General features: G+C 50.2%; 10 protein-coding genes across 10 annotated transcripts; 4 read left to right on the forward strand and 6 right to left on the reverse strand.

The window, feature by feature from the left end:
• Positions 1–2,849: 2,849 nt before the first annotated feature.
• BDQ94DRAFT_185062 (Zn(II)2Cys6 transcription factor domain-containing protein) lies at positions 2,850–4,864 on the forward strand (the record flags this gene model as incomplete). The annotated part of the gene is made up of 2 exons (XM_026774784.1): positions 2,850–3,330; positions 3,387–4,864. 2 exons carry the CDS (start codon positions 2,850–2,852, stop codon positions 4,415–4,417), a joined length of 1,512 nt encoding a protein of 503 aa, XP_026620274.1. The 3' UTR covers positions 4,418–4,864.
• A 66-nt stretch (positions 4,865–4,930) lies between these two features.
• BDQ94DRAFT_163779 (uncharacterized protein) lies at positions 4,931–5,653 on the forward strand (the record flags this gene model as incomplete). Its single annotated transcript, XM_026769819.1, has 1 exon — positions 4,931–5,653. One exon carries the CDS (start codon positions 4,931–4,933, stop codon positions 5,651–5,653), a length of 723 nt encoding a protein of 240 aa, XP_026620275.1.
• A 220-nt stretch (positions 5,654–5,873) lies between these two features.
• On the reverse strand, positions 5,874–6,982 carry BDQ94DRAFT_118496 (YbhB/YbcL family Raf kinase inhibitor-like protein). Its single transcript, XM_026763716.1, has one exon. It carries the CDS (start codon positions 6,727–6,729, stop codon positions 6,094–6,096), a length of 636 nt encoding a protein of 211 aa, XP_026620276.1. The 5' UTR covers positions 6,730–6,982; the 3' UTR covers positions 5,874–6,093.
• Positions 6,983–7,435: 453 nt separating this feature from the next.
• Positions 7,436–9,698, forward strand: BDQ94DRAFT_154282 (MFS transporter). Its single transcript, XM_026768275.1, has 3 exons — positions 7,436–7,666; positions 7,726–7,995; positions 8,049–9,698. The coding sequence occupies exons 1-3, from the start codon at positions 7,507–7,509 to the stop codon at positions 9,419–9,421; spliced, it is 1,803 nt and encodes a 600-aa protein (XP_026620277.1). The 5' UTR covers positions 7,436–7,506; the 3' UTR covers positions 9,422–9,698.
• On the reverse strand, positions 9,505–11,794 carry BDQ94DRAFT_185066 (uncharacterized protein). The gene is made up of 4 exons (XM_026774785.1): positions 10,655–11,794; positions 10,434–10,584; positions 9,953–10,379; positions 9,505–9,906 (listed from the first exon to the last, which is right to left on the reverse strand). Exons 1-4 carry the CDS (start codon positions 11,550–11,552, stop codon positions 9,616–9,618), a joined length of 1,767 nt encoding a protein of 588 aa, XP_026620278.1. The 5' UTR covers positions 11,553–11,794; the 3' UTR covers positions 9,505–9,615.
• A 135-nt stretch (positions 11,795–11,929) lies between these two features.
• On the reverse strand, positions 11,930–13,142 carry BDQ94DRAFT_154285 (uncharacterized protein). The gene is made up of 2 exons (XM_026768276.1): positions 12,532–13,142; positions 11,930–12,463 (listed from the first exon to the last, which is right to left on the reverse strand). The coding sequence occupies exons 1-2, from the start codon at positions 12,790–12,792 to the stop codon at positions 12,059–12,061; spliced, it is 666 nt and encodes a 221-aa protein (XP_026620279.1). The 5' UTR covers positions 12,793–13,142; the 3' UTR covers positions 11,930–12,058.
• A 1,148-nt stretch (positions 13,143–14,290) lies between these two features.
• On the reverse strand, positions 14,291–17,135 carry BDQ94DRAFT_185072 (transmembrane amino acid transporter protein-domain-containing protein; the record flags this gene model as incomplete). The annotated part of the gene is made up of 2 exons (XM_026774786.1): positions 16,783–17,135; positions 14,291–15,611 (listed from the first exon to the last, which is right to left on the reverse strand). The coding sequence occupies exons 1-2, from the start codon at positions 16,932–16,934 to the stop codon at positions 14,291–14,293; spliced, it is 1,473 nt and encodes a 490-aa protein (XP_026620280.1). The 5' UTR covers positions 16,935–17,135.
• Positions 17,076–17,549, forward strand: BDQ94DRAFT_175786 (uncharacterized protein; the record flags this gene model as incomplete). The annotated part of the gene is made up of 1 exon (XM_026772561.1): positions 17,076–17,549. The coding sequence occupies one exon, from the start codon at positions 17,076–17,078 to the stop codon at positions 17,547–17,549; it is 474 nt and encodes a 157-aa protein (XP_026620281.1).
• A 3,029-nt stretch (positions 17,550–20,578) lies between these two features.
• Positions 20,579–22,527, reverse strand: BDQ94DRAFT_185077 (glycosyl transferase family group 2-domain-containing protein; the record flags this gene model as incomplete). The annotated part of the gene is made up of 3 exons (XM_026774787.1): positions 21,965–22,527; positions 21,677–21,911; positions 20,579–21,618 (listed from the first exon to the last, which is right to left on the reverse strand). Exons 1-3 carry the CDS (start codon positions 22,466–22,468, stop codon positions 20,579–20,581), a joined length of 1,779 nt encoding a protein of 592 aa, XP_026620282.1. The 5' UTR covers positions 22,469–22,527.
• A 755-nt stretch (positions 22,528–23,282) lies between these two features.
• BDQ94DRAFT_185081 (Zn(II)2Cys6 transcription factor domain-containing protein) lies at positions 23,283–25,203 on the reverse strand. The gene is made up of 2 exons (XM_026774788.1): positions 24,630–25,203; positions 23,283–24,584 (listed from the first exon to the last, which is right to left on the reverse strand). Exons 1-2 carry the CDS (start codon positions 25,183–25,185, stop codon positions 23,908–23,910), a joined length of 1,233 nt encoding a protein of 410 aa, XP_026620283.1. The 5' UTR covers positions 25,186–25,203; the 3' UTR covers positions 23,283–23,907.
• Positions 25,204–25,297: the final 94 nt, after the last annotated feature.

Raw genomic sequence — 25,297 nt, forward strand, 5'->3', positions numbered from 1 at the left:
GCAGCACGGCTGCCCAGCACTGCTGATTCTCCGCGCCATTCAGAGCTGTGGTAGCAGCGGCACCGTCGCGCTCGCTTCTGCTGTGGCTGCAGACGTTATATTTCCGCCGAGCGCGGGCCTTATATGAACATCACATCTCTGGGGATCATGCTCGCTCCATCTATTGGACCCTTCTTGGGGGACTTCTAAGCCAGTAACTCGGCTGAAAGGCAATTCTGGTTTCTTGCAATCACATCTGGGGTAGCTTTTGCCCCTCACTTCCTCCTCTTCCGGAAACCTGTCGCAATATCGTAGGTGATGGCTCCCTTCCCCCACAGGCCTGAATTCAATCTGGCCTGGCATGGTATTGACATGGCATATGCCAGCACCTGCGACTACATGTACAGAGGGCCAGAAATCTCCCAGTTTCACCGTTTTCCACGCTGCGTCTTTTCTTGCACCACCCCACCGGGCCTGTCTTGCCGTACAACGGCCTTCTCTTCGCAAGCCAGTACGCTGTCACCGCTGGGATTCCATCTCAAATTAAAGAGACATACCATTTGAACGATTTCGCCATTGGGCTGGTCTTCGTACCTGCTGGCGTATGATACCTTCTTAGCACAACTATCAGCAAACTCCTGCTTGACTGGAATTACCAGCGTCTACAGGGGCAGTTTGAGTCCCCGATTCGTCAAGCATACCAACACGGGCCCTTTCTAATCGAGCGGGCCCTAACCAAATTTGTCTTTCTCTGACGGTATTACCTCTCGTTCCTTAACATCCCCAAGACGATGCTGTTGACTGACATTATAGCTTCTCGCAGCCTTGTCCATACTGAGCTATGCCATGCTCATGAGCCTAGCCATGCCGAGTTTCTCCCACGCTCTTGTCCCCATTTTCGCCATAAGCTTCTCCATTACAGTTGCCTACAATATAATGAGAATCCTGACTTTAGATTTGTACTACGCTACGCCCGCCACGGCCACGGCAGCGAATAACCTGGTGCATTGCTTTCTGGGAGCAGCGGCGACTGGACTAGTGTATCCAGTCACAGTACACTGGAGAACTGGATAGATATACGGGATGCTGGGAGGAATGGTAGGGGAAGTAGTGTGTCCGCTGTTGGGGTGGGTGTATGTGAAGAGGATGGCATGGAGATGTGCAGATGACAAATATGGACCGCTAGCAGAATCGTGATAGTGAGACTGAATTGCAATATTTACCGGTCAACAATATTCACCGTCCTGTTACACTAAAGCTCACGATGATAGAAATCATAAAGACCATCATTCAAAAGTCCACATACATTCCCTCCCGCGTATTTCTCCTCTGCATCGATCCCCTTCCACACTATTCCCAGACACTCCATCTCCAGTATCCCAACACCCCGTGGATCCGCCCCGGCGACACTCTCCAAATACTAGTTATACAGTCTCCCTATCACCTCCTTTCTTCTGACACATTTAACTAATATAGCGGATGATAGACACGAAACCCCTCCCAATCCTCAGCACCCTCCACCTCCCCCAACCCAAACCTACACCATCCTCTTTCTCGACCTCGACGTTCTCTTCACCTCCTTCAGCAACAACAGCAGCACAATTATCCCCAACCTATGCAACCCACGCAGAAAACGAGCAACCTACATCGCCCCCCAAACCCCCGCCAAACTGCCACCACCGATACCTTTACCTTCTGCACACCCAACCACCCGCTTACATCTCCCCCGAATGTTTCGAGCACGTATTCCCACCCACAGCAGAGACACGAGCAGGATTCGACATGAACCTCTTTGCCGATGCAGCGGGGTTGGGGGCGCCCGTAGCAGGGAATCGGTTTTATGTTAGGAATAAGGTTTCTTTGCCTACTGGGAGTGGGAGCGAGAGAGGGGTGAGTACGTCTACGAGTATGAGTATGGCTCTGACGACTTCGGTGAGGTGGATTAAATGTGATATTAGCAGCAGGAGCAGCAGGAGCAGCAGCAGTAGCAGTATTCCTGCAACTGCTACTACACCTACACATACAGCCATCGACTCCCCCACAGACATCACACCAGCGACGAGCAATGACCAAGAAGAAAAGCCAGGTCCAGGCCCAAGCCCAGCTAGCACTAAGTATAGCCTAAATCCAACTGACCCAACAAGGTGGTATGGGTAAACCTTCTTTCTTTCTTGTGAATGAATCAAAACGCACGAACCATCTACCATATCTGTAAACCATTCACGTAACACAAGGGGATAGACCTGCCTCATTAGGCCATGTCCAATTATCAGCAGCGGCCAAAGCTGAACAGGACTTATGACAAGCATATACTACACCGCTGCACACTCTAGTTCAATTCAGTCCAGACAAAGCCAGCCGTCGGGGAAGCATGTCTCTCCAATCACCATCACGCAGAAGATACTAAGGACGTAGGACAAGGAACTCAGATTCTGGATTTCTGGGCAGACAGTAAATTGCTTCAGGCTCAGCCTTAGCGGTAGAAATAGGAGGTAGATGTGGGTAGTAGACTAGGTGTGGTAGTAGTAGGTTGCGTGGAACGTGAAGATTCCTCTCCATGTAACCTTACCGACTATCACCCGTCCGTTCGAACGGGTTGCTTACTGTGTGGGAACTTGTTGCTGTGTGGTAGGGCGTGTGCATGGCGTGGCGTGGCGTGGCATGGCGTGGCGGTCTATACTGTCTATGGAGTTTATACTGTGCTGGGTTGGGTTTGCTGTGATTCGTAGTACTGGGTGCTGTATACTATTTATATAGTACAAATAGTAGTGTACCCCCGGAGGGAATTGGAATGTGTTTATTCGTCTGCCTTAGTGCTGTAATCTACTGGGTTTCAGTCTATTCAGGCAAGCTACCTACGTCTATTCAAGATGAATGACCATCCCCACCCCCTTCCCAAAAGCGTCAAAGTCCGCTCCACCTGCAATGCCTGCCAACAAGCCAAGATCCGCTGCAGTCATGAGAAGCCAGCCTGTCGACGGTGTCAGAAGCACAACATCGACTGTGTCTACAGTATATCGCGACGCTTAGGGCGACCAGCGAAGAAGAAAGATGCCGACGATGAGAGCGATTATCGTCGAGATCGTGAATTTCTAGACGGGCCTAGTAAGCAAGACTCGCGAGCGCGGAATTGTTCCAGGAACAGTCACGGCAATAACAACAGCAGCAGCAACAGCAGAAAGAGAAGGATGAAGCTGGAGGATGAGCAAGAGACAGTGTTGGATGATACTCTCCTGCTCTTGGACAAGGCAGGTGGGAGTCAGAGTCTCTTGGATCCTGTTGGTGCGATAGATCCGGTATCTAGTTTACCGGGAGATTGCTTCTTGGATGGGGCTACTCCCACGGCTCTATGTAAGTGTCGCTCTTGTGCCTGTTACTATATAGCCGTGTGATGTTGATTGAAACAGTCGCGGATAGTGGCTTCGACTTATTCTCCGATAGCTGGGTGCAAGAGTTCATTGCCAACCCGCCGGTCGATCTCGCGCCGGAAGGTTTACTCCTGGATTCAATTGTGAGCAGTGTCAAGCCTGAAAGTACTGGCGGTCGTACTCCAGTAGACCCGAAGCATATTTCGAGAGGCTTTATTCAGGATACACCACTCATCACACCCACGACCTTGGATAATAAGATTGGCATCATGGATGCTCCGTCGGAGGCAAAATATTTGATAGAGGATCCGCTGGCTTGGTCGTTGCCGTTCTCGGCCATGGATAATTTCCCGACCAGACAGACAGCCACTGAGACAAATGCATTTGCTCAAGCTAAGATGACAAAGAGGCCATACCTGTATGGCCTCCCTGCGGGTGAGATGATGCCCGTATCAGCCGTGCTAGCACCACACGCATATCAATTTCAGTGTCATGAGTACACGATCCAGGAATCGTTCAGGCAGATGTCGATCGCGATACGAATGGGACCGTATATGTCGATTGACCATATTCTTCATTGTCAGCGTATGCTGCTGAATGTATCCGACACAATTCTCAAATGTTGCGTCTGCTGCATCACGAAAAAGGATATACTCATGGTCGTCGTTGTTAATATCGACAGTCTAATGACTAATTTAGAGGCCATAACGACCGGGGAGGCCGGGCATACGCAGAGACTCCTGTACAACGGGTACCATGAGCATATGCTGCCGGACTGCAAGCAAGATGTTCCAGGAAATATGGCAAGACGGTATCGGAGTGGTGGACTGCATTTCAGGAGTCAAATTGATGCGTGTCCATTGGTTGTCGGCAAGTTCTGCGTCCAGTCTGGTGACAAATTCTTTTGTATCCTGCAGATCTTGTACAGCCAGTTATCAGATCTGTTGTCGACGGTCAAAAGAATAAATCTCTATACGCAGGAGTCATCGGCTCGCATATCATTGACTAGAGAGACTGAGAGGAGATTAGAGGAGGTCATGCTGCAGATGAAGAGGATGACCAGGGTGTAGGCGATAGGAATGCCGTTAATAGTTCAGCAACTCTGTAGTGATTAGTTTGATTCAAATACTCATGTTCTTCAAAAACCATTCTGACCTATAGCCCCCTTCTGATGTCTCGTCTCTCCTAAAATCAGAATACAATCAGTACTGGCTTCAATTTATTGCTAAAGCGAAGATCTGCTTCTCGCGTTCATTCAAACCACATTGCTATACGTCGACCAGCCTGCCGGTCACAACGATATCTGTGCAACCCACGGCGGGTCGAATGACAACATGTTCCACGACGAACAGGCTGTCCAGATATTCTGGACCAACAAAGCCAAATCCTTCAAGGTTAATCGGAAATGTGAGGCTGCCATGAATCACACCCACCGAGGTTGTACTTGAATGGAACGACACGTGAAGGCAAGTATGAAGCTAGATTGAGTCATATCCCAAGCCCTCCATCACACAGCATTTGAAGCGAGGATAAGACTCACCATCGACAAGAAAGCCACGCCAGCAAGGCCAACGGAGTACCAAATGCCCCAGCACGGAAGCATAATGGAACCGTCCACTACCAACTGCCCCTGCTCTATCAACGGGATTCAGATAATTACTGAGCTCCGTACTGTCCAACCCGTTGTTGAACTCGGCACAGTCCTTGACATTGTCCAAAGGGTATACACACACGGCAAGGATGTACTCCAATGCCAAGATTGTCGGAAAAGCCCACACTCATCATATGTGATGCTACCAGCATTAGCAGAGCAATGTCTCTCCCTGTTTGAAGCAGTATGCATAGCATATAACATTACGAGGGGGAACATGCTGTTCGACCCGGCAATGTTGGCGTTCGAGGAGCCGTTGTCGCAGTTCATCTGTATGAGGAGTAAGACAGTGTTGGGACAGATAGAGCTGGACGAAAAGGAATCGGTGATGATGGTAAAAACGCTACTGGGGAGGAACTTAATGAAAATCTTGGAAGTGTTGGAAACATTGCAAAAAATATTCGTGTCGTTGGGGAAAGAGGCGGTTGGAGGGGGACGATGTTCGGGCCCCGCAACGCTACGGGCGTGTGAGTCGTCGGTTGAGGCCACCATGCAGAGGTTCGCGTTGTTTATGAAGCAGGTTGAGGATAGCTCTGGTGGGTCGCTTATACGTTCTAGGCTCGCGGTAGTGGCTAATACTGATTCGTCCAGGGGCGTGAAGGACGACGACGAGGGTCGATGGGCGAGGACAAGGCGTACCCTATATACTATGTGAGACCAGGCAAGTTGATAAATTAGATTGGGTTTCGACGCGTTAGCTCAATCCGATCATTGAACTGGTACTAAGACCAGCATCATATGAAGTAAGACAAAACAACATACGAGTGATCAGTCACGAGAAACATAAAGTCGAGAACATAACTAGAGAAGGAGGAAAAAACAACACACGACGACGAGTCGCGACACAAAATCAAGTCAATAACAGAATCGGAAAGGGAAAAACACACGAGGACCAGTCACAAGACCAGTTCAGAGAAGACCACTCCAAGGAAGACCAGTCCGAGGAAGGCCAATGCATCCGCCACATCCTATCCAGATCTCATCCCAACGAGCTGTCCGTAATCAATCCTAGGCGTGAACCAAAGGCGTGTCGAAAGTAAGAACTCGCATTAAGAGACAAACCGAAGAGACATGGCAAAGGGGCAGCTTTGCGAGTTAGCGAGGCGTGTGGCGCTGAAAGGTGCCCAACCATTCGCCCCAGCCGATCACTTTTCCAACCATGGCTTCCTTGATAACTGAGATGGTCGCTTTGTCAGGCTGAGCAATGTCGAGGGGCTCGCTCAGCGCCACGATGGTGAAGATGTAGCGATGGTATCCGTGGCCGTAAGGAGGCGAGGCACCAATGTAGGAAGAGCCCAGCAGGTTAGGCACGTATCTCCAACCAGCAAAGGTGACGCGGCCAGGCATATTAGGATTCTTGTCAACGTCGTCATCATATGCGACAAAGCAAGTAGGTGGAATCTCGAAGAACAGGCCGTGGACAAAAACCATAGACGGGATAGGGACGTCGGGATCCTCACAAATCAGCACAAACTCTTTGGCTTCACCGGAACGAGGCATCGTCCAGCGAAGGTGAGGAAATCTTCCTCCTTTTTCGAGGTCGAGATAAGTGTGATGTTCGAGGAGGCTACATCCGGGTAACCCGCACTCCGGAGCCTCGAGCTTCATGTTGGGCTCAGATAAGTGAGCAAAAGCAGCGGACTTGGTGATAAGGTTCTTGTCATGGCCGCGGATGTAGTACAGAATTTTGAACAGCAAAAGCTGCAAATAGAGGAGGAAAACTGAGAACATGGCGCCAGCAACCCTCGACGGGTGGTAAGCACTTGTGAAAGGTTTTGTACGATCAAAGAGAGTGTTCGAAACAAGGAATATTTAGAAAGACAGTACGTGTCTGGAGGGTGGTGATAGAGGAAGAAGAAGGAGAGGAGTAGAAGATGAGGAAGAAACAATCGACGTGTTGTTGACAGGGAAGGGCTCAACGCAGTTGAGGAAAAGCACCTGAACCGGCCCGTGGCCGGCTGCACTAGACTAAGCGACATTTCCATAGAAATAGCAACAGTCTAGTGTTACCTTTTGCCAATTTAATAGCCGTCTGCCAGTCATACTCTCAAGCCCAGGAAATAATGGCCCGCGCCTTAAAGGGGCTAAAGCCGTGAGAGGATGATTCACTGGATGAACAAGAGAGCCCGGAAGAAGGCAACGATGTTGTAGAAACATGTAGCATGGCAGCAGATTTCACGATCAGGCATGGGCACAAGCACAAGGATATACCCACCTGACATGGAATCTAGTGAGGGCACATGAAAAGATGTGAAGCCGGCAAGCCAAGCCGATATCAATCGATCGGATCAGTTGCTCTGATAAGAACAGTCCAAGTGGATCCCATGACGTAGCGTGCATTAGTGTGAGTTGTGCACATTCTCTGGCTGAGTCAGCAGCACAACACTGGCTGGTCTCATCTCCGCAGGTCTCCGAGACCTCCGAATGTGACTTCGATCGTGTTTTCTCCCTTGATGGACCTGCTGTGAAGTTCCTCTGGTCCCCTGCTCTTCATTCCCGCTTCCTCTGATGGCTTTTGCATCTCCGCCGGCCTCTCCTCCGGATGAGGATGGCCAGGCCCGCGCGCCGCGCTATCCCGGCGAGGATACAACACCCACCAGCCGCCAGGAAATCTGGGGATGGTACGCCTATGGTATCGCTGCTGAAGTGTTTGCGGTATGCGGCGTAGGTGTGTGATGCCTTCCTTGAATCCAATCCGGTATCTGCGATGCTAAAGATCTTGTATAGGCTCATTCCTTCCCCTCACACTGGAGCAATTGGCCCGTGAGCGCGGGTTCCTCCAAAGCAGCCATCTGCCGTGCGTCGGTCCCGACTCGCCCTCCGCGCCCAAGGAATCTTCACCAGCCATGTTCCGCCGCGATGACACCAATGAGCAGTGTGTGGTTGGACTGATGGGATTAGAGATCAACACGGCCAGTTTCGCCATGTATACCTTCTCTCTGGCGGTTCTGGTGCAGGCGTTGACTCTAATCTCGTTCAGCGCATTGGCAGACTATGGTATGACCTGTTGCCCTATTGTTTCATAAAGCAATACTGAGAATGCAATATAGAGAACAACCGCAAGACCCTTCTCGTCACATTTGGATTTATTGGATCAGCAACAAGCATGCTGTTTGTTTTCATCGCGCCCCCAGTATTCGTGCTGGGCGCGCTCTTGGTTGTCGTTGGAGTCGTCTGTCTCGGGTCATCCTTTGTCGTACTGAACTCGTTCCTACCAGTGCTCGTCGCAAGTGACCCATCCATTCAGAACAGCAACAAGGAATCTGCCGCCGAACTGCATCGGCTGGATCCAGAAGCTGAATACGTGCATGCCCGCACATCCTTTGACAGGGACGAACCAACCCATCGCCCTCCGACCGGGCTCGGCTTAGGCGGCGCAACAGGCACTTCCTCCCCAGAATTGCAGCTGTCCACCAAGATTTCCTCCAAGGGCGTTGGTCTGGGCTACTGCGCAGCAGTATTTGTCCAAATCCTTAGCATCTTGCTCCTCTTCACTCTGTCCAAAACTTCGATCTCCAAAGCCTCTGGCACGCTCCCTTTGCGCTTCGTGCTCCTGCTAGTCGGCATTTGGTGGTTCAGCTTCACCATGGTGAGCCGGCGCTGGCTGCGCAACCGTCCCGGTCCACCCCTCGAGTCTACTTCAACCGGCGCGAGTAGCCACCAACCGCGCTGGCGCATCTGGCTTCACCTCGTCGCCTTCGCGTGGAAGTCACTGTGGAAAACGGTCAAAATAGCCCTCAAACTTCGCGAAGTGATCGTTTTCCTCGTGGCGTGGTTCCTCCTGTCAGACGCAATGGCCACCGTCTCGGGAACAGCGATCCTGTTCGCCCGCACCGAACTCAAAATGAGCACAACCATGGTTGCCCTCCTTTCCATTACTGCGACATTGTCCGGCATGGCAGGAGCGTTCCTGTGGCCTATTGTTTCCCGGTACTTCGGCCTCAAGTCCAACCACACCATCATGGTCTGCATTGCGTTGTTCGAGCTCATTCCCCTTTACGGTATGCTTGCATACATTCCCCTATTTAAGAATTGGGGCGTGATCGGACTGCAGCAGCCATGGGAAATTTACCCGCTTGCCATCGTGCATGGCGTTGTTTCCGGCGGGTTGTCCTCGTATTGTCGGAGTTTCTTTGGGTTGTTGATTCCTCCTGGTATGGAAGCTGCGTTCTATGCACTTTACGCTGCGACAGACAAGGGGAGCTCGTTTATCGGACCTGCAATTGTCGGGGTGCTTATTGATGCGACAGGACAGGTGAGGAGTGGGTTCTTCTTCATTGCGGTGTTGATTGTGTTGCCTATTCCTCTGGTGTGGATGGTGGATGCGGAGAAGGGAAGGAAAGAGGGACTCAAGATTTCAGAGGATATGGTGAGGGGTGGAGAGGGAGAGGATGAGGAGGTGGAGGGATTGCTTGCTCGGTAGATAACAATAGATGGTAAAGATATGCAGTCTTGGATATGATTTATGGACTGAATGAGGAATGAGAAGAATTTCGAAAGTCACACATGTTATCGATGGGAATCACGCTTTCATGAGCACGTGATCAGTTTTATCTCTATATTCACTATTACTCAGATGTGCCCATGTGCAATTCACGAACATAGTGACGGTTAATGTCACTCATCATCGTCTACAACGACCACCATCCAAACTCCCACCTCCCCATTACTTGCCAGCAGCGGCGTGCAATGAACCCATCTATCCCTCCCCTGTGCATTATATCTCGTCAACCATTTGATTCTCGCCGTGACGCTCCGTCCGCTCATTAATGCATGCAGCAATTCATCCCTGACTGCTGCACTGCTCCCAATTCTAGAGAGGAAAGAGGACTGTAGTATTCCAGGAATTTGAAGCGACGGCGAAGTAAACAATATCCTTAGGGATGGATAAGGTCGGACGAGAAGATACTGTAAGAGTTAGCCCTCTGCCCCATATTAGGTGAGGGATACTTACATTCTCGTAAGCGCCCACCAACGCTGTACCTGTCATGATGCTTGTCTCTCTTTTCGCCTTCGGCTCAACAGAATCCTCGCCATCGGCAACAGACCACTTTGTCCGGGAGCTATTGCGCAATGCCGGAGAAGTCACTGGCTGGAAGAGACTTCCTCCAATATCTTGGGTGACCTTCAACTCGCGTGGACTGAATAGCTCACTCAAATCACGAAACTCGTCTTTCTGGATCCCAAGGGGTGCATCTGTCACTTCAACACCATCTCTCATCTGTTGCTGTTGCAAATCTCGCAGCGATTCCATCTGGACGCCGTCCATAACCAATCCACTAACATCGATCTGAGCACCAATAAAGTACCTCACTCTGCCATGGCTGTCGCATAGTGGAGCACATTGGAGGAGATTCATAAATGGTGAGCCATCCCGACGGCTACATCGTTCGACTGTCAGCGAATGATCGCAGTATGGGTGCAGACCAACTCACTAATTCAGAAACAACTCTGAATGATGCCTCCCCGCTTCTATCGCCTCCCTAATTCTCCTCACACTATTCGCATTTGTCTTTGGTCCCTGCAAAAACCGGCAATTCCGACCAAGCACGTAGTCCATTCCATACTGTGTCGTGCGATGGAATTCTGCGCCCCGCCACAACCAACAAATATCAGCAAAAGAGCACACACTCAGCAAGAAGAGGAATCTACTCACCCTCCGAAGCAAAAACTATCGGATTGTCCCGCCTCGATGGATCCGTAAGACAGAATACCTCCGCCAACCCCTTCTCCTCGTCTGTTCTTTGAAATCTTTTCGGTAAGGTCCCCCTGACCCTTTCCTCCACTACCCGGCTGGTAATGCCGATGCAGCGCGAGGTAATAAATGCAGGGAGTTCCTCGTCAGTGAGTACCTTGAGAGCCTCCTGTACTCGTTGTTGCAGTGCCGGATGGGCGATTTCTCCGATCTTCTGTCCTAACAACCCCGACGTTGATGATTTCGGCTGAGCATCATCGACGACGCATCGCACCAAGCCGTTCGCGTAGTCGATTGCCTTGAGAGCCTTGCGCCCCGTCAAATAATAAGTCAACCGATGGAGAGAGCGGGGACGCTCCTCAAGCAGAAATTCGCGAAATTGCGCAAGATAGCGCGGGTTGTTCAGAACGGTAAGCATATGCTCCGATGAGAATACGAGATCAGCGAGACGCTCAAGGTCATGAAGCGGCGGAGCTTCGTCCGTATCGTGCGATGGTGCAATCAGATCATAGGATAAGCCAGGGTCATAGACAGGATTGAACTCTTCAGATTCGTCATAGTACGGGTTAGGCTGTTGAAGAAGAGGCAGCTCGTGAATCATAAAATTCCTACGAAGCGTCTTGACAGACGGCCTCGAGATGAGAGTTTTCGTTGCGACATGTGCACGGCTAGGAGGGCGGGGGAATCCGAGGAGGATCTCGCTGGGCCGTCGCCTGTGCCCCTCTCGCGATTCGTCTTCAACGGTGGGAGCGGAAGAGGAAGATGATCGCCATGGCGAAATCGCGTTTGAGGGAGGGAAGTTATCCAATGCGACAGTGGATGGGTAGGATCGCAGCGAGTCTGCGTCGAAGTGGTCCATGTCTGGCGCTGTGACTGAGTCTATGACTGTCGCATACCCGATCTCCAGGAGCCATGACAATTACCCCCCATTTATACAGCATACCGGTATATCGCAGACACGACATATCCAAAGATCGCTGCTATTTACGACGGTATCCCCTGAAGACAGGTAGCAAAGGCAACCTCTCATCGCGTTCCGAAGCGATCGAAAAGAACCGCCGCGGCGTAGATGCGAACTCCGATCGATCCGATTGCCGCAGGTGTCAACCACGAGATCGAGAAAATGTTCATGCGTGATGCAATGCCGCATGCGATGTGTCTGCTCCACTACTGATCTACATCCGCAGAAGCAATCTGGGAAAGAACAAAAAAGTTTAATCGAGGGAACTGGTGGGTGCCTGTTCAACATATTGATTGACCCGTCTGCGGGTATTTTCGTTATCCATTCACAGAGCAGGGAATCTATATCCCTTTCCACAGCTAATCCATTTTCTGCAGGCACAGATCCCAATTGCAAATCCTCAGTTAATACCTAACCTTAATATAGGTAACCAACTCACCCTCCTCCAACGCTGCACCGGTGATGGGATCCTCACTGTCGGGCCCCAACAACCGGAACAACCAGTACGGCAACTTGGAACCAGAATCAGAGTACTCCTTAATAGCCCAAGTAGTGACATTGTTGGCGCCAATGAACAGCCCATCCTGCTGCGTGCCGTTTACATAGTGGTGGTAGAAGTCGACCGGGACGGACGCCTCCTCAGGCAATCCCCACATCAAGAGAGCGGTATAGGGGATAGAGCTGATGTTCAAGGGCTGGTAGCTGTATCCGCTCACGCCGGTCTCAACAAGACCGTTAAGGATAGAAGGAGAGGAGTCATCGCAGATGATAGGGTTCTTGGCCTCGTCGTTTTCGGAGCCGATCGCGATCTAATTGACAATTAGTCAATCGTTAATTAGATAGATGATGGTCAAGAAGAAAGGGGAGATGAACATACATATCCCTCGTGGATACCAGTCTCTCCAGCAGTGCGGAAGACAACGCTAGTATCACCAAATCCCTCAATAGGGCAAGCCTGATCCGGAGCCGTCATGTTCTTGCAGTCGCTGGCAACAAGCATGAAATAGCCGGTGGTTCCGGTCTCCGGGTAGTACGAGTTGATGTTGGCGCATCCTCCGGTTGCACGAACGGGCTGCACGGCCGAAGCGTAGGCAGAGCCTGCGAGCATGGAAACTCCAGTCAGAATAGCGGGAATCATGGTGATGATGATGATGCGGATAGTACTTGTGATGTGGAAATCTGATCCTGGAGTACTAATATTCCTCGACGGGTCAGACAGCCATATTTATACCATGCTCATGATACAACATCCATGCGATCCATAGTATTGGCCGAAGTCGCTCTCAGAAATGCGACTCTAGAACATGAATTCCCTGATTCTGTTAGCATGAATCCCTGAGCTAGGTGAGTTCCTGAATAGGCAAAAGACCCATACTGAAGCTCGTGGGGGCCGTTCAGGGACCAGCGCGTATTGGTGGTTCGTTTAATTTGGATGGGGCGAATTCGACGGCTCGATCCGTCAATTTGGCTCCCAAAGGAAACTTCCCCTTTCGCGACGTCCCATGGTTAGGTGCAAGGTTTGAGGCGATTCCCACCATGGAAGTAAGCACTATTTGCTTTGGACCCTGGCCTGGACACCGAGGCATCCGGTGATGCTGCCTGCAGAGGGCGCGGTGATGCCTGCTTCAACGTGCTTAGTGCATAGGTAGTGTTGTGCCCAACTGGGTCTACAGTGAAACATGTCCAGTCGGATTCCCCGTCAACTATGACTGTGAAGATGCTTGGCTCGGCAGTGGAATTGTTCTCGTGTCGTGGGGCGCATGAGGCTGAACATGTCTGCTAAGTGTACAGCCGTGGTCGGAGATTTGCCTGAATGTCCGACCGTAGGCAATCCATATCTGCCTAAGGAACGCAATATAACCTCAGATCGGATGCCTTGAGCCGTATGGGAATCAGGCGTCTATGAACATCTGTTCCTTTAGGCTACAACCCTCGAAGTATTATCGAGGATACTTGGTTGCTAAATTCCTAATCTGTTGTCGAGTCTTTCCCGCCGTATCCCCTACTGAGCCGCTCGATGCCTCATCGCTAAGGCTGCATACTGCATACTGTATACTGTTAAAAAAAATATGTCCGGACGTGCATAAGCAAGCAATTCTTAGATTTATCGCTGTTGTTATCTAACTCATTTTGTCACTCCAAGCGAGCTGCTATTCAAAAACACCTTTTACACGGCACCTACAGCCAAAGTATATCCCGACAAAACTAAAAGTTCCGACCTTTGCGGACAGGAAAACCTTTCATTGCAAAACGGCGTCTTTCATCCTTATACCCACTCACAATTATACATTGACATTCTGACAGATAAAGCATTTATTCCTTTTCGCTCTGGTTTCGTGGGGAATTCAAACACATAACTAATGGCAACTTTGATGCCAATTTCCCTAGAAGGGGCAGTTATAGCGGATATGGTATCATGTAATATATACACACCGTGCATTCGTCTTAATGGTCTAATCTATTTTCTCCCAACATGACAAACTATAGACAATATAGGTGGCCGACCAGCGTGAACAGACAGTAGCATCTGTCTCTCACGGTATATCACAATGCATAATCATATCGTAGGTCCAAATGTCCTAGCACGTGAAAGGTTTACTTATCTCCCCCGACCGAAACTCATTGACCTATGATTATCACGTTAGCATGAGATCTTTCATGTCCGCAAGGAATCCACCTACCAGCTCTGCAATGCTCGAGTAAGTACCACAACCGAAAACAATCACACCGACAATAAAGACCACCAGATTACAAATCGCAGGCTTTAGATTGTGTTTCTCGTACCAAGCCCCATCCCTCAGCAGCACAAACCACATCACCGGAGGAATGTAAAACGACAGACCGGACACAAAAAGCGCCGAGATGATGGAAAGCAGCTCCGAGAAAATCGGAATAGCCTCTGCAATGACCCAAGCGAGAGCAGTAATAAGGGATATAAGAGCCAACCAAGTCATCCAGCCTTTACGGGTGTTGATGAAGCGGGCGGCCGAGTCATGGTAGAACTTGCCGTGAATGTATCGGCAGACGACTGTCACGTTGATGGAGCCAGAGATGAAGATAACTGGCAGGGCTATGCCGAAAACCACTCTTGATATGACTGGTCCGGCTGATAGCAGCGCGGGTGATTGCACCCCCTGGCCCACGAATGCGTAGATAAGCGATCCTGTCAAGGTATATATGACAATTTGAATGCCGCCTAGCCACCAAAGGGTTTTGACGTAGTCCTCCGGGGTATGCATATCTTCCATGAACGAAGGCAGGCAGCCAGCGAAAGAATAAGCAAAGACAATATTATTGGTGGCCACAATCGCCTGCGAGAATGTGATCCCAGCCATGGGCCATGCCGACCACGGGATATGATCGGCGGAGAAGGTACCAGTGGAACTGGAGCTTTGGATGCCTGTAGCAATCATAGTGATGCCGATTGCCAGGATGATTGAAGCAAAATCAATATAACCAAGAATGGCAATCTCGGCAAAGGACGGAGGAATGGCGAGGATCATCAGAATGGCAGCGGAGACAACACTGAAAACCACTGAACACACGCTGCTTTCGGTGATGGTCTGGAATGCAATTGCGCCCGTCAAGCAGTGAGACCCGATAACAAAGACCAGTAGGGCGACAAAACTGCCCACGAATATTTTGCCTCCGATATTTCCCAGCAAAAGCTGACCGACATCCGCGTAGTGCCCAACCTCAGGGTACTTCAACTTCACTTGGCCAATGTTATAGCCCGCGTACATGGCTACCAGTCCGATACCGATCGTGAGGATGACACCGGCAACCATGCCCAGAGTCGCGAAGGCAGAAGGCAAGCCCAAGCTCCCAAGAGCAATGGCCTCCACTATGGAAATAACTGTGAGGCGTTTCCATCCTAGCCGGCGAAATCTGGCATTGCCCTCCAAGATGTACTGAGTCTCGGGATCGGACAGATCCGGACTCTTGGGAAGGCCTTCACTGGCCATGAAGTCGCAGTTCAGCAATTTTTGTCAAGATTGGTATGTAAATTGGGTATGAGACCGGTGGTGCGTACTCAAAATAAAGACGTTCAAAGAAAAAAGAATCGGGGGAATGGGGGGCTTAGGGATAATCAGATGATCAGATAAGATGGAAGGGACTGATTAAATCCGAGGGAATTTCCCGGCCGCGCAACCCCACCCTCTCTGCAAAACCTTTCCAACACTAAGACATCACTAGTCCACTTCGGAGGATTAGTGGCTTACCCCTCACAGGTTGTCCAGCATCAAAACCTTGGTTTCGATCCTGTTTGTGGTGCAATCTACTCGTCAAACCTAAGTCCTCACAGTTCATTTCTTTCCATTGACACGAGCATAGGTAGTTCTTTAAAATGTCCCCGTCCCGGAAGAGGCGAAGATGGAAATAAAATTACCCGACGCCCAGCATGCGTTCATGGCCGGAATACGATGATGATAAGAAGCCAAGGGCGGGTCGTTGATATTAAACAGTTCCTATCTGGCCAATCGAGAATCTATGTAGGATGATAGGGAATCCTGCCAAGTCGTCAACTGGTGTTAACCCACTCTACGACATTACGAGAAACCATTCAATTGACACTTCACAAGAACAGTCGGTAAATGCCAACCAGACTTTTGTTTTGCCCACACAGTAAAGTGTCATTTTCTTTGGGTGAAATCGGGTTGTACTTACCTTTTAGTACAATACTGATCTTGCATCGAGATTGCATGTACAATGTTCTGCCAGCCAAGGTTGGATGAGATTCACATGCATTCGTTGTAAATCTAATTTGATCCTCGTGAGGTCAACATGAACAACAACACAAAAATTCTTTAGCATGAAGCTTTTGGTCTCCTAAAAGTGAAAAAGAAAAAGAAAGTTCACACGTCCATATTACTAGCCCGAAGCTGGTAGGTCATGATATTTGGTAGCCTACAGCATGAATGAAGGCTATGTTACCTGTAACCTGTAGTTCTCCTCCCGCTTTATCCCTTCTTCGTTTCACTACTCTTCCCTCCCACCCCCCGCACGGAAAATGAACGAAATCAAATGAGAAACCCAGGAAATCAAGGGAGATCTGAGCTGGCGTCCATTTCCGCCCGACACAGACCTCGGATATGAGGATCATTATCTCGCGGCGAGATAAAGCCACTTTTCCACATATCCGTCTGATGGGTGAGGATGAGGCCCCCTGCTAACAAGCCGAGTTTTCAATATATCAACGAAGTGCCATAGGAAACGATTCAATGAATGGCGCAAATGCTTCCTCTGTGAGTTGCCGTCTCCAATCGCCCGGACTTTCATTCTCTGCGGATGCCACCGCTAGACGACTAGGGGAATCTTCTGGAACAACCGGACTAGACCAGCGTCGAGTATTTGGTACTATAGCCTCAGATCGTTGATGCCAAGGCTCTTTCCTTTGCTCCTGGGTATTGGAAGATCGCGATGATCGTCGAGCGCCATCATCCTCTCGCTGCCGGTACCGGACAGATAAAGAAGGAGAAGAAGAAGCGAAAGAACGCCGGAGCCTCTCGCGGGACAGCCGCAATGCTGCTAGTCCTTGTGCAATATACTCCTCGTTATGCTCCTGCTCCAGATTGGGTATCGAGTGTGCTCTGGATCCGACCCGCCGTCGAGATAGACGTACGCGTAGTCAGTTTTATTTGTATGCAAGCGATCCTCGCGCCGGATGTCCGCATGGGTTCGATGCGGCCACCGGCTGGGGAGGGTGTGGATCAGGCTGCGGACGTAGAGCGGGAAAACATTGGGAGCAAAGCGGAAGAAGAGCCGGCCACTGTGGTAGGAGTCAGGGGATGCCCACTCCTGGCTGATGGATGTGTCCTGTTGGACCTGATCCCTGAGTTTGTCGCGCGCACAGTGGAAACAGATGTGTTGTGGTGCTTGATGGGGTGGCAATGACGATGGCAAGAGGGATGGCAGTTGTTTGTTCCTGTCTGTGGTCTCATCCATGAAATCGGGCAATGAGCCGGCCGCGTATGTGAAGAAGGCCACGGGGTCTCTGGTGGTTTGCCACGCAGGGTCAAACACGAAAATGGAGAGCTTCATGCCCCGGAGACATTTTAGGCGGCAGAGCTCGAGGAGGCCACCATCCCAAAAAGTGTCTCGTACCGCCTGCACAGGGAAATGAAGATAAATCTGGATAGAGATGGCAGCGAGATTGGAGAAACCGAGACTGATCAACGAAAAGGTCTCATTCCATTCAGCGAGGTGTGTGTCCATCCCTTGCTCCGGTGGAACGCGTATGTTAAGATATTGTATCGATTGAACTTGCCAGCGTCGTAAACAGAAAGAAAAATTGGAGAAACTTCCAACTTCCTGTGTGAAGAATATAGTGCGCATATAGGGTAAATGTCGGGCTTCATAGTAGATCTGCCGGCAGGTGAGAAGGAAAGAAAGATTCATCGAATTTCTCGCAAGATCCTGCGGACAAGGATAGCCTTGAGATGCGATTTGAGGTGCGATACCCGTGTACCGATCAGATTGGAGGATCTTTTGCTGTGTTGTCACACATTCTGGGTGGTCGCAGGTTTCGGATATGATTGATGAATGATGCCGCATGGGGATTCGCTGTATCTTCAAGGAACACTTCGAGACCTTACACTGAACTGTAATTGGCTTTCGCTCAATAGGGCAAACACGATGATCAAATACTGCTTCGTGAATTAGGAGTCGGACCTCTGCAGGTAACGATAACAGATGATATTGTCTTGCAGGTGCTGAGTTACTACTCGTTCCTTTCTCTAAAGAACCCATTGCAATGCAAGTGTGAGGAATTTCTGTCGCACTACAATGGAAAAAGAGAGTGAAAGAAGGCCGAAGACAAATATCTGCGTTGGTGTTCTGTGTCAGCCTTGTCTCAAAGGTGTCTTATCAGCGAGCTAATTTAGCACATTGCATCAAAGCACATGATAGGCGTCTAACCAAGACCCGGAAAGCCGAGCCGAGACACATAAGCTTGCCATTAGGTTGTTCAGACAGAAACAAAGAAAACGTTTAATTAGGAGCACCTTCACGCTTAATCAGAAATCAGAGGGACAGAAACGAAGAGAGTAGTACACTGTTCAATTAAGAACACCATGTCAGTGCGCTTCACCAGAATTTCATCAGAAAATGACATGGAAGCATCTCGCCGACAGCTGTGGAAACACTTGTTTCCCCGTAACGCAGGGTTACTGTGCATTCTTTTCTCATTGTTGCTATTCATCAATGTCTTTGTGATCGAGTTAGAAAATAGATCCAAGAGTTTCCCATAGAGAACTCAACGGCCTCGTCCCTAAATGTGAGTCGATACAGACATTGGCATTGAACAGTAAACCAGTTTCTGACAAGGCGAGGTTCTATGCAAAATTACAACGGAGGTTATATTCTGGTCGCATGTAGAGTTCTAGAGTTTTTGTTTCCGATTATCAGTCTAACCTGGTGAGCGGTGGCTGTCACAATTGCCAAGTATGTTCGCTTCACACAACGCACGCGAGAGCTTCTGTACCGAAGCATTAAATCACCGCGCTTCTTGTAGAAGACTATGGATTTATAGCGATTGAAGCCTCTAAGCTATACAATATCCCAGAGCCTATCGAGATTGGTAGAAAGCCAATGTCTAGTCCGGCGGTCTTCCACCAACTATATTGTCTGGTAGTGTTCAACCTTCCTAGGGCCATTGATGAGCTCAGTATTTTAAGCATCAAGCCTAGTACATGATCATGTATCATAATGAGGTATTACTTTCCAATCAAGCTGATCCACATCACACCCTGGACGGGGATGACCAGTCAAATCTAAGCGGGCAGTGGATGGTGTCTGAGTGATTAGAATAAGTCTCCGCTACAGGCAGCACTAAAAGGGCAAGGAAAAAAAGTAGTGAATCGTATAAGTTCTGTCTTAACTGAAGATATGCTAGTTACTAACCCAGGAATAACCACCACTATTTACATTCCTCCAGCTTTTATCGTGTAGTGCGTATCGCGCAGCCCACGTGCATTCCAAATTGCTTCCAGAGCACGCTACGGAAAGGCCTCGCTAACGGCAAGAAAAGCCAGTCTCTGCGCTAGCATATTCACCTGCATGTTTTCTACTTCGAGGATGCTCTAGCAAATGTCGAAAATTTTTAAGTCATCCCGTCTCTGACCTAGCCCAATATCGCCCAGTCGTCGGCGACTAGAGGACGTTGGGCACAGTGGAATTTTCTTATATCGCTCACTTCTCCAACCGACCAGATCAATGACGATCCCAATCTACAACCCAACCACCCGGAACCCAAACCCTAGTAAGAACACACTAGGCAACAATATCCTCTACCTCCAAAGTGACTGATGCTATAAATGCTCGGCCGACGCACGTGGGGAGCCTAGCCCGAAACACTCGGACATTGTCACTCGGTGTGGCAGAAGAGTAAATCCCATCCATGGTTGAGCGATCAGAACTAGATGTCTAGTTACCCAGGTCAGGGTTGACCGGCGCTCGTAGTAAGTTAAAATGGATTGACAAGGTTCCTCTAGAAGCGTACTACTATCCAGACGACTCGATTGCTCGGGATGCGACGTGTGGTCGCCAGCATCGTTGCGGTTGGTTCGCGCGGGCGGAAGAACCAAGAAAGTCTTGCAAGTCGTAGTGATCAGCGGGACCGTGACTGGATCAGCTGGTCGATCTAATTGTGTCTATGCTAACTCTAACATAGTAGTCAAGGTATAGATTTATTAGGGTTGTATCATCAAATATACTACTACTACTACTATTCGGTGGTATTTTCGTGCCAAGTAGTCGACTGTTTTTCACAGTGGTAGCTATCTCTATATTACTAGTTGATATTAGATGTGTCTGTGTCGGTCGAGAGCACTATGTAAAGACGCCACCATGTTAAGAAGAACAACTTCAACCTGCCACCGTCCAATCAGAGCATTTGCACCAAGATAGAAAGACAATGGGAAAAGTCAAGCACACTCATTAGCAACTTGAACATGGACCGGTGCCCAGATCGGCGCTTCGGCCGCGGAATCGTGCTCAAAGCTAGGCTTTTTACTCACCTGGTACTCCAGCCGATCAGTCCAAAAATGCGAGAAAGCGGCCTGTAACGTGGGGATGGCGCCATACAGTGTGCCGGAAATGGGAAAGATAACTCGGTCTAGCAGACACTGCGGCATGTACCACTTGCGTCGCGAGCAGCCAGTGCCAGGGATTTGAGCGGCATGCATGTCCTGCATGCGCCGGTCAACACAGATCTGATGCCAGCGGTCGTATAGCGAGATAGCCAAGTTCATGCCGACGAACGAGCAAGTACGAAGGGTATTGGTGAAGTTGAATGCGAATGCCAAGGTCGGGTGCATATGACCACTGGGGTTGCATAGTGTGTAGAACATGGAGAACACCAGAAGGATCGTGACATGACAGGGCAGGAAATGGGCCTCCCAGAGGAGGTGGGTGAGAGCTAGCTGGCGTGGCCGCAGGACAAAGCAACGTCGGAAGCGCAGATGGCCCATCGTCCGTCGTACCGCATATCCTGAATCTAGAGCCCCCCACATGTGTCGCAGCGCTTGTCTGTATCGAGCAACGCATGTATCTAGGTAGAACCGCCATCCTCGGCGAGCGTCGCTCGAAACATTACACTGACTGGCGGGGACATAGATGGCCTGTGTTATCAAGTTACCCGAAGTCTCAAAGTAGCACTTCAGCAGCATGTGCATGTCCTCTCCAATCGCCGTTGGATCGCTATCCCATCCCCCAACCTTTTCTGCTAGGGATAGCGGTAACGAGTAAACTGACGTGGGAATAGCAAGCATGGTCCCTGGGTACATGGTGGATAAGCCGGCGAATCCCCAAAGGAGATCGGCACATCGCACCAGGACGGGACTTTCAAGTGAATTTCGATCAAATATGATGGGACAGCAGTATAGGGTACGCTCAGCCTTAAGAAGATCCAAGTCACGAATGCGCTGTATCTCGGTGAAGTAATCCCTGGAAAGATGGGTATCGGCTTTACCCCTGGGTCAGTAACTATGCTGGAAGAGGGAGTGAATGGGAGATTGGCGTACCATCTATGACTGTGATAATAACATCACAAGTTTCCACTCGCAGGGCCTTATGATGGACACTGACAATATGACGTGCCGCATATGCTACGTTGGAACCCTTGCCGGTAATCTCACCGTCAATTCCAGAAGGGTGAAAGGTGGTTTGAATGGTGCGGAACGAGGCGTCGAACGTGGCGGCTAGCTTCATTGCCTTTTCGACTGCGTTTGTCTCTTTCTCCTCCATGGCAAGGTAGATCTAGTACGAGTAAGCATCATTCAACGGCGACCACATTCCAGACTAGGCCGGACCTCATAGTGAAATCTTGCATGTGGATGGCTTGCCAATACGTTTAGAGTAGTCCGAAGTGTGTCCACGTCCTCACGGTAGTTGGGGACAATAATGGCATGAATTATGTCTATACTCCGTGAGTCTGGTAAGATCTGTTCATTGGCTGAGCCCTGCAAGGTGCTGAAATCCAGGAGGGTGTCGCCTGTAGTGTCCAGTTTGCTCGCATTGGACCCGATGCGCCTTTGAAAAACCTGCCGCGTTCGCCTCGTCACCCAGAACAGCGACCATGTAAGTCGGAGTGTGAAGGAAAACATGTTCAGGTGAATTACCACAGTGTATATGGCGAACAAGGCTTGCGCCAAGGTCAGTACACGGTTAGGATCATGAACCGGTTTCCTAGGTGGCGATGGCCTCTGACTTTTCCTGAGGTTCCAGTCCGCATTATCGAAGAAGGCCAGGTGGAGAAGGGCTATCAGTAGCAGAAAGCTAAACCCAGGAAGGCAGCGCGAGCTCCATTGAAGCATCTTGTATGACTGGACTTGGGAGTCTAGGTGTTGAAGAGGTCGTCGAGGTCCAAGGGCAGCCATCGGTGCCATTCTACTCCACTATATACTACAGCTGGAGCCACAAGGAGACCAAGGAGGACAATGCAGCTGCCGCGTGAAAGCCCCCTAGTCCTGATACCGGGTAGTGAAAGTAGAGCATGGAAAGCTGGCGGCCACCAGAAAAGCGAACGGGGCCCTGGTGGTGATCGTCCAGTCACCAATCATTAGCGGGCTGCCGTCCATGTGGTTCCAGACTAGGAGGAACCTCCTCTCAACTTAACAATAGCTTTTTATGAGCCGTCCAACTTTCAATCAGCAGACATATACCCAGTCATGCGTCCATCAACACATTGACTTCATAAGGAACAAGCCTTTGACTAGCTTTGTGGATACGGTGGGGGGCCCTCCAGTCCATCAGCAAAGGCCATTGTCCGAAGCAATTTCCGAATTAGCGTCCGACTCGCCATCCGAACTAGATTCCGAAACAATTTTCTAATAAACGATAAAGCTAGTGTACCAACCGCTATAACATCATGTTTAAGAGAATTTTGTCCCCGACGGAATGTAATAGTCATGGGGGAGTTCTATCCACTGGCAATACGAGCACAGTAATTCTCAGCTCGCCGTCACGATGTATCGGAGAGTGCAGCTTCTGAATGATGATGATGGCGGGCAAGGAAAGACGACTTAGAATGCTTGATTGCCTTTGTAAGAGCCCCATCACCCAGTTTCTTCCATCGACACAGCGCAAGGCTGGCCTTCAAGGCTGTTACGGTATGTCATGACGAAGTACGCTAAGAATCATTAATGACCGGTCGAACCCCACTGCCGATTCCAGGGACCGCAATACGATGGGGAAACCGAGATTTTCATGGATGGTACCGATCAAATCATTATGGGTTTAGCTGAAGCGACAGCTTCAGAGGACACCATAATTGCCTCATCAGCACCAGAGCGCCTTGGGGCTAATTGGAGACTGCAGTTGACTGTCAGGCTGGCCAAGTCACATGGCCTTGCATTAGCGCCCCCATCATTCCAGGACACCGGAGAAGCTGCAATGCATTTGAAGCATTGACCTCGCTATGACTAGTCTGACCTTGATCTGCTCTTCAATACCCAGGCTCTTCTAGTCCCTCGCATGCACTATTGTAGTTCCCGGCCAGCCGCGAAGATGTGGTATGACCAAACTTGGTGCTAAGCAGCGGACAAGGAACATGGGCTGGGCTCAAGGGCAGCAAGCAGGACGGTGCCATACCGCTAATCCGAAACTTGAAAGGCTGGAGACGGATGCCGGAGGGATATCCGCCCGAGCCCGCATGGGAGCCAAAGTCTGTGTGCTCTGTGGAGATCGAAGGTCGATCGAAGGTGGTGATGAACTATCGATGCAATATGTGCCGTAATGACTTCGGTTCATGAATTTACAGAATTGCTCCTCGGGAGTAAAACCAGGCCTTGGCCTGATCAATTCCTAAAAGCGTACTGAGGAGCATCCGTCCAAACACATCCACATCCGACGGTCGCGCGCGTTCAAGCACATGGCCAAAATCTGCATTGCAGACCACAAAATGCTGGTTCTCGTTCCATGCAACGGCAAAGTCAAATGCAGTCTGTGCACTCCACAGATACGCTGATAAATACCATGAGTGGATGAGGCCCAAACGGCCGTCGCAGCTGAGATTGTTCTCACCCGTGACTAAACGGTATATCTGCACCAAATAAAACGTGAAGAGGGCGGTGCGACGCGCAGATTCCTGATATACCCACTCAGTCCAGGACTGCATGACAGCATCCATGGGTGCAGTCAGGGCAGTGTCGGGCTCTGCAGCCGGGAAGTAAACATAGTTCAGAAGGCTGAAGGCCGATGTTTCCAGCATAGGAATTAGAGGTTCGGCGGACAGCCGGGCGTGGATGTCTCCGTCGAACAGGCGCATTATCTGATACAGTATCAAGGACTGTGTATGGGCGAGTGCTTCAAGCGGTGTTTTTGGAGGCGGGGAAGCGAGCAAGTCGTCAATGCGGGTTTTGAAGGAAGAGAGGATGACAGGAGCATTGATCTCATTTCGAGCCATGTACAGGGCGCAGCAGGCGACGGCGTCTGCATTTCTTAGCATAGAGCTTAGGTGAGGTGCTACAAACGTACCTTGCATTGACCTGGGCATGCCATCTTTGTACAATTGGCGATGGCACCAGGGCGTCTGGTTTTCTAGGACCATCATTCTTGGTGCTTGTTTCAGCACATCCATGCCGAATTGTAAGCGCTCCGTGACAATAGCCGAGATAGACAGCGAAGACCTCATTCTAATCAGAGTGGGACTCGGACCTTCCTGTGTCAGCAATAGCCCAGGGGTTTGCAGAGGCGGGCATTGGGCCAAAAGGTTGGTTGCTTCCGTTTCGGGAGTGGGAAGCTCAAGAGCACATAATGAGTCTACCTCTGGGAGGTGCAAGTGGATATCGGTCACACACTGGGCCTCGGCATGGACCGGTAAAAAAGGGCCTTCCAAGGAATGCATTGCAAGCGATGTTGCCTGTATGTCCATGCTTTGTGGTTGTCTACCAGGATACACACAGATCTGGTTGCGGCGGGCACATCGGAAGCAAGCTGGCCAGGCGAGATCACAACGGCGCTTGGCTATCTTGCAGGCCTCGCAGGTCTTTCGCCGCGGTGGAGCGTTAGTCCGCTCTGCTGATGAGTTCATGGGTCCCAATTGATCGAGAAAATGCGAGGCTGCAATAAATTTTTTTGGACATATGTGTGGACAGTGGGAAATCCAACGTAAGATGGCTGTGGAGGAAAACAGTGGGGCGGCG

This window comes from Aspergillus welwitschiae (assembly GCF_003344945.1).
Source record: "Aspergillus welwitschiae strain CBS 139.54b unplaced genomic scaffold BDQ94scaffold_64, whole genome shotgun sequence".
NCBI lineage: Eukaryota > Fungi > Ascomycota > Eurotiomycetes > Eurotiales > Aspergillaceae > Aspergillus > Aspergillus welwitschiae.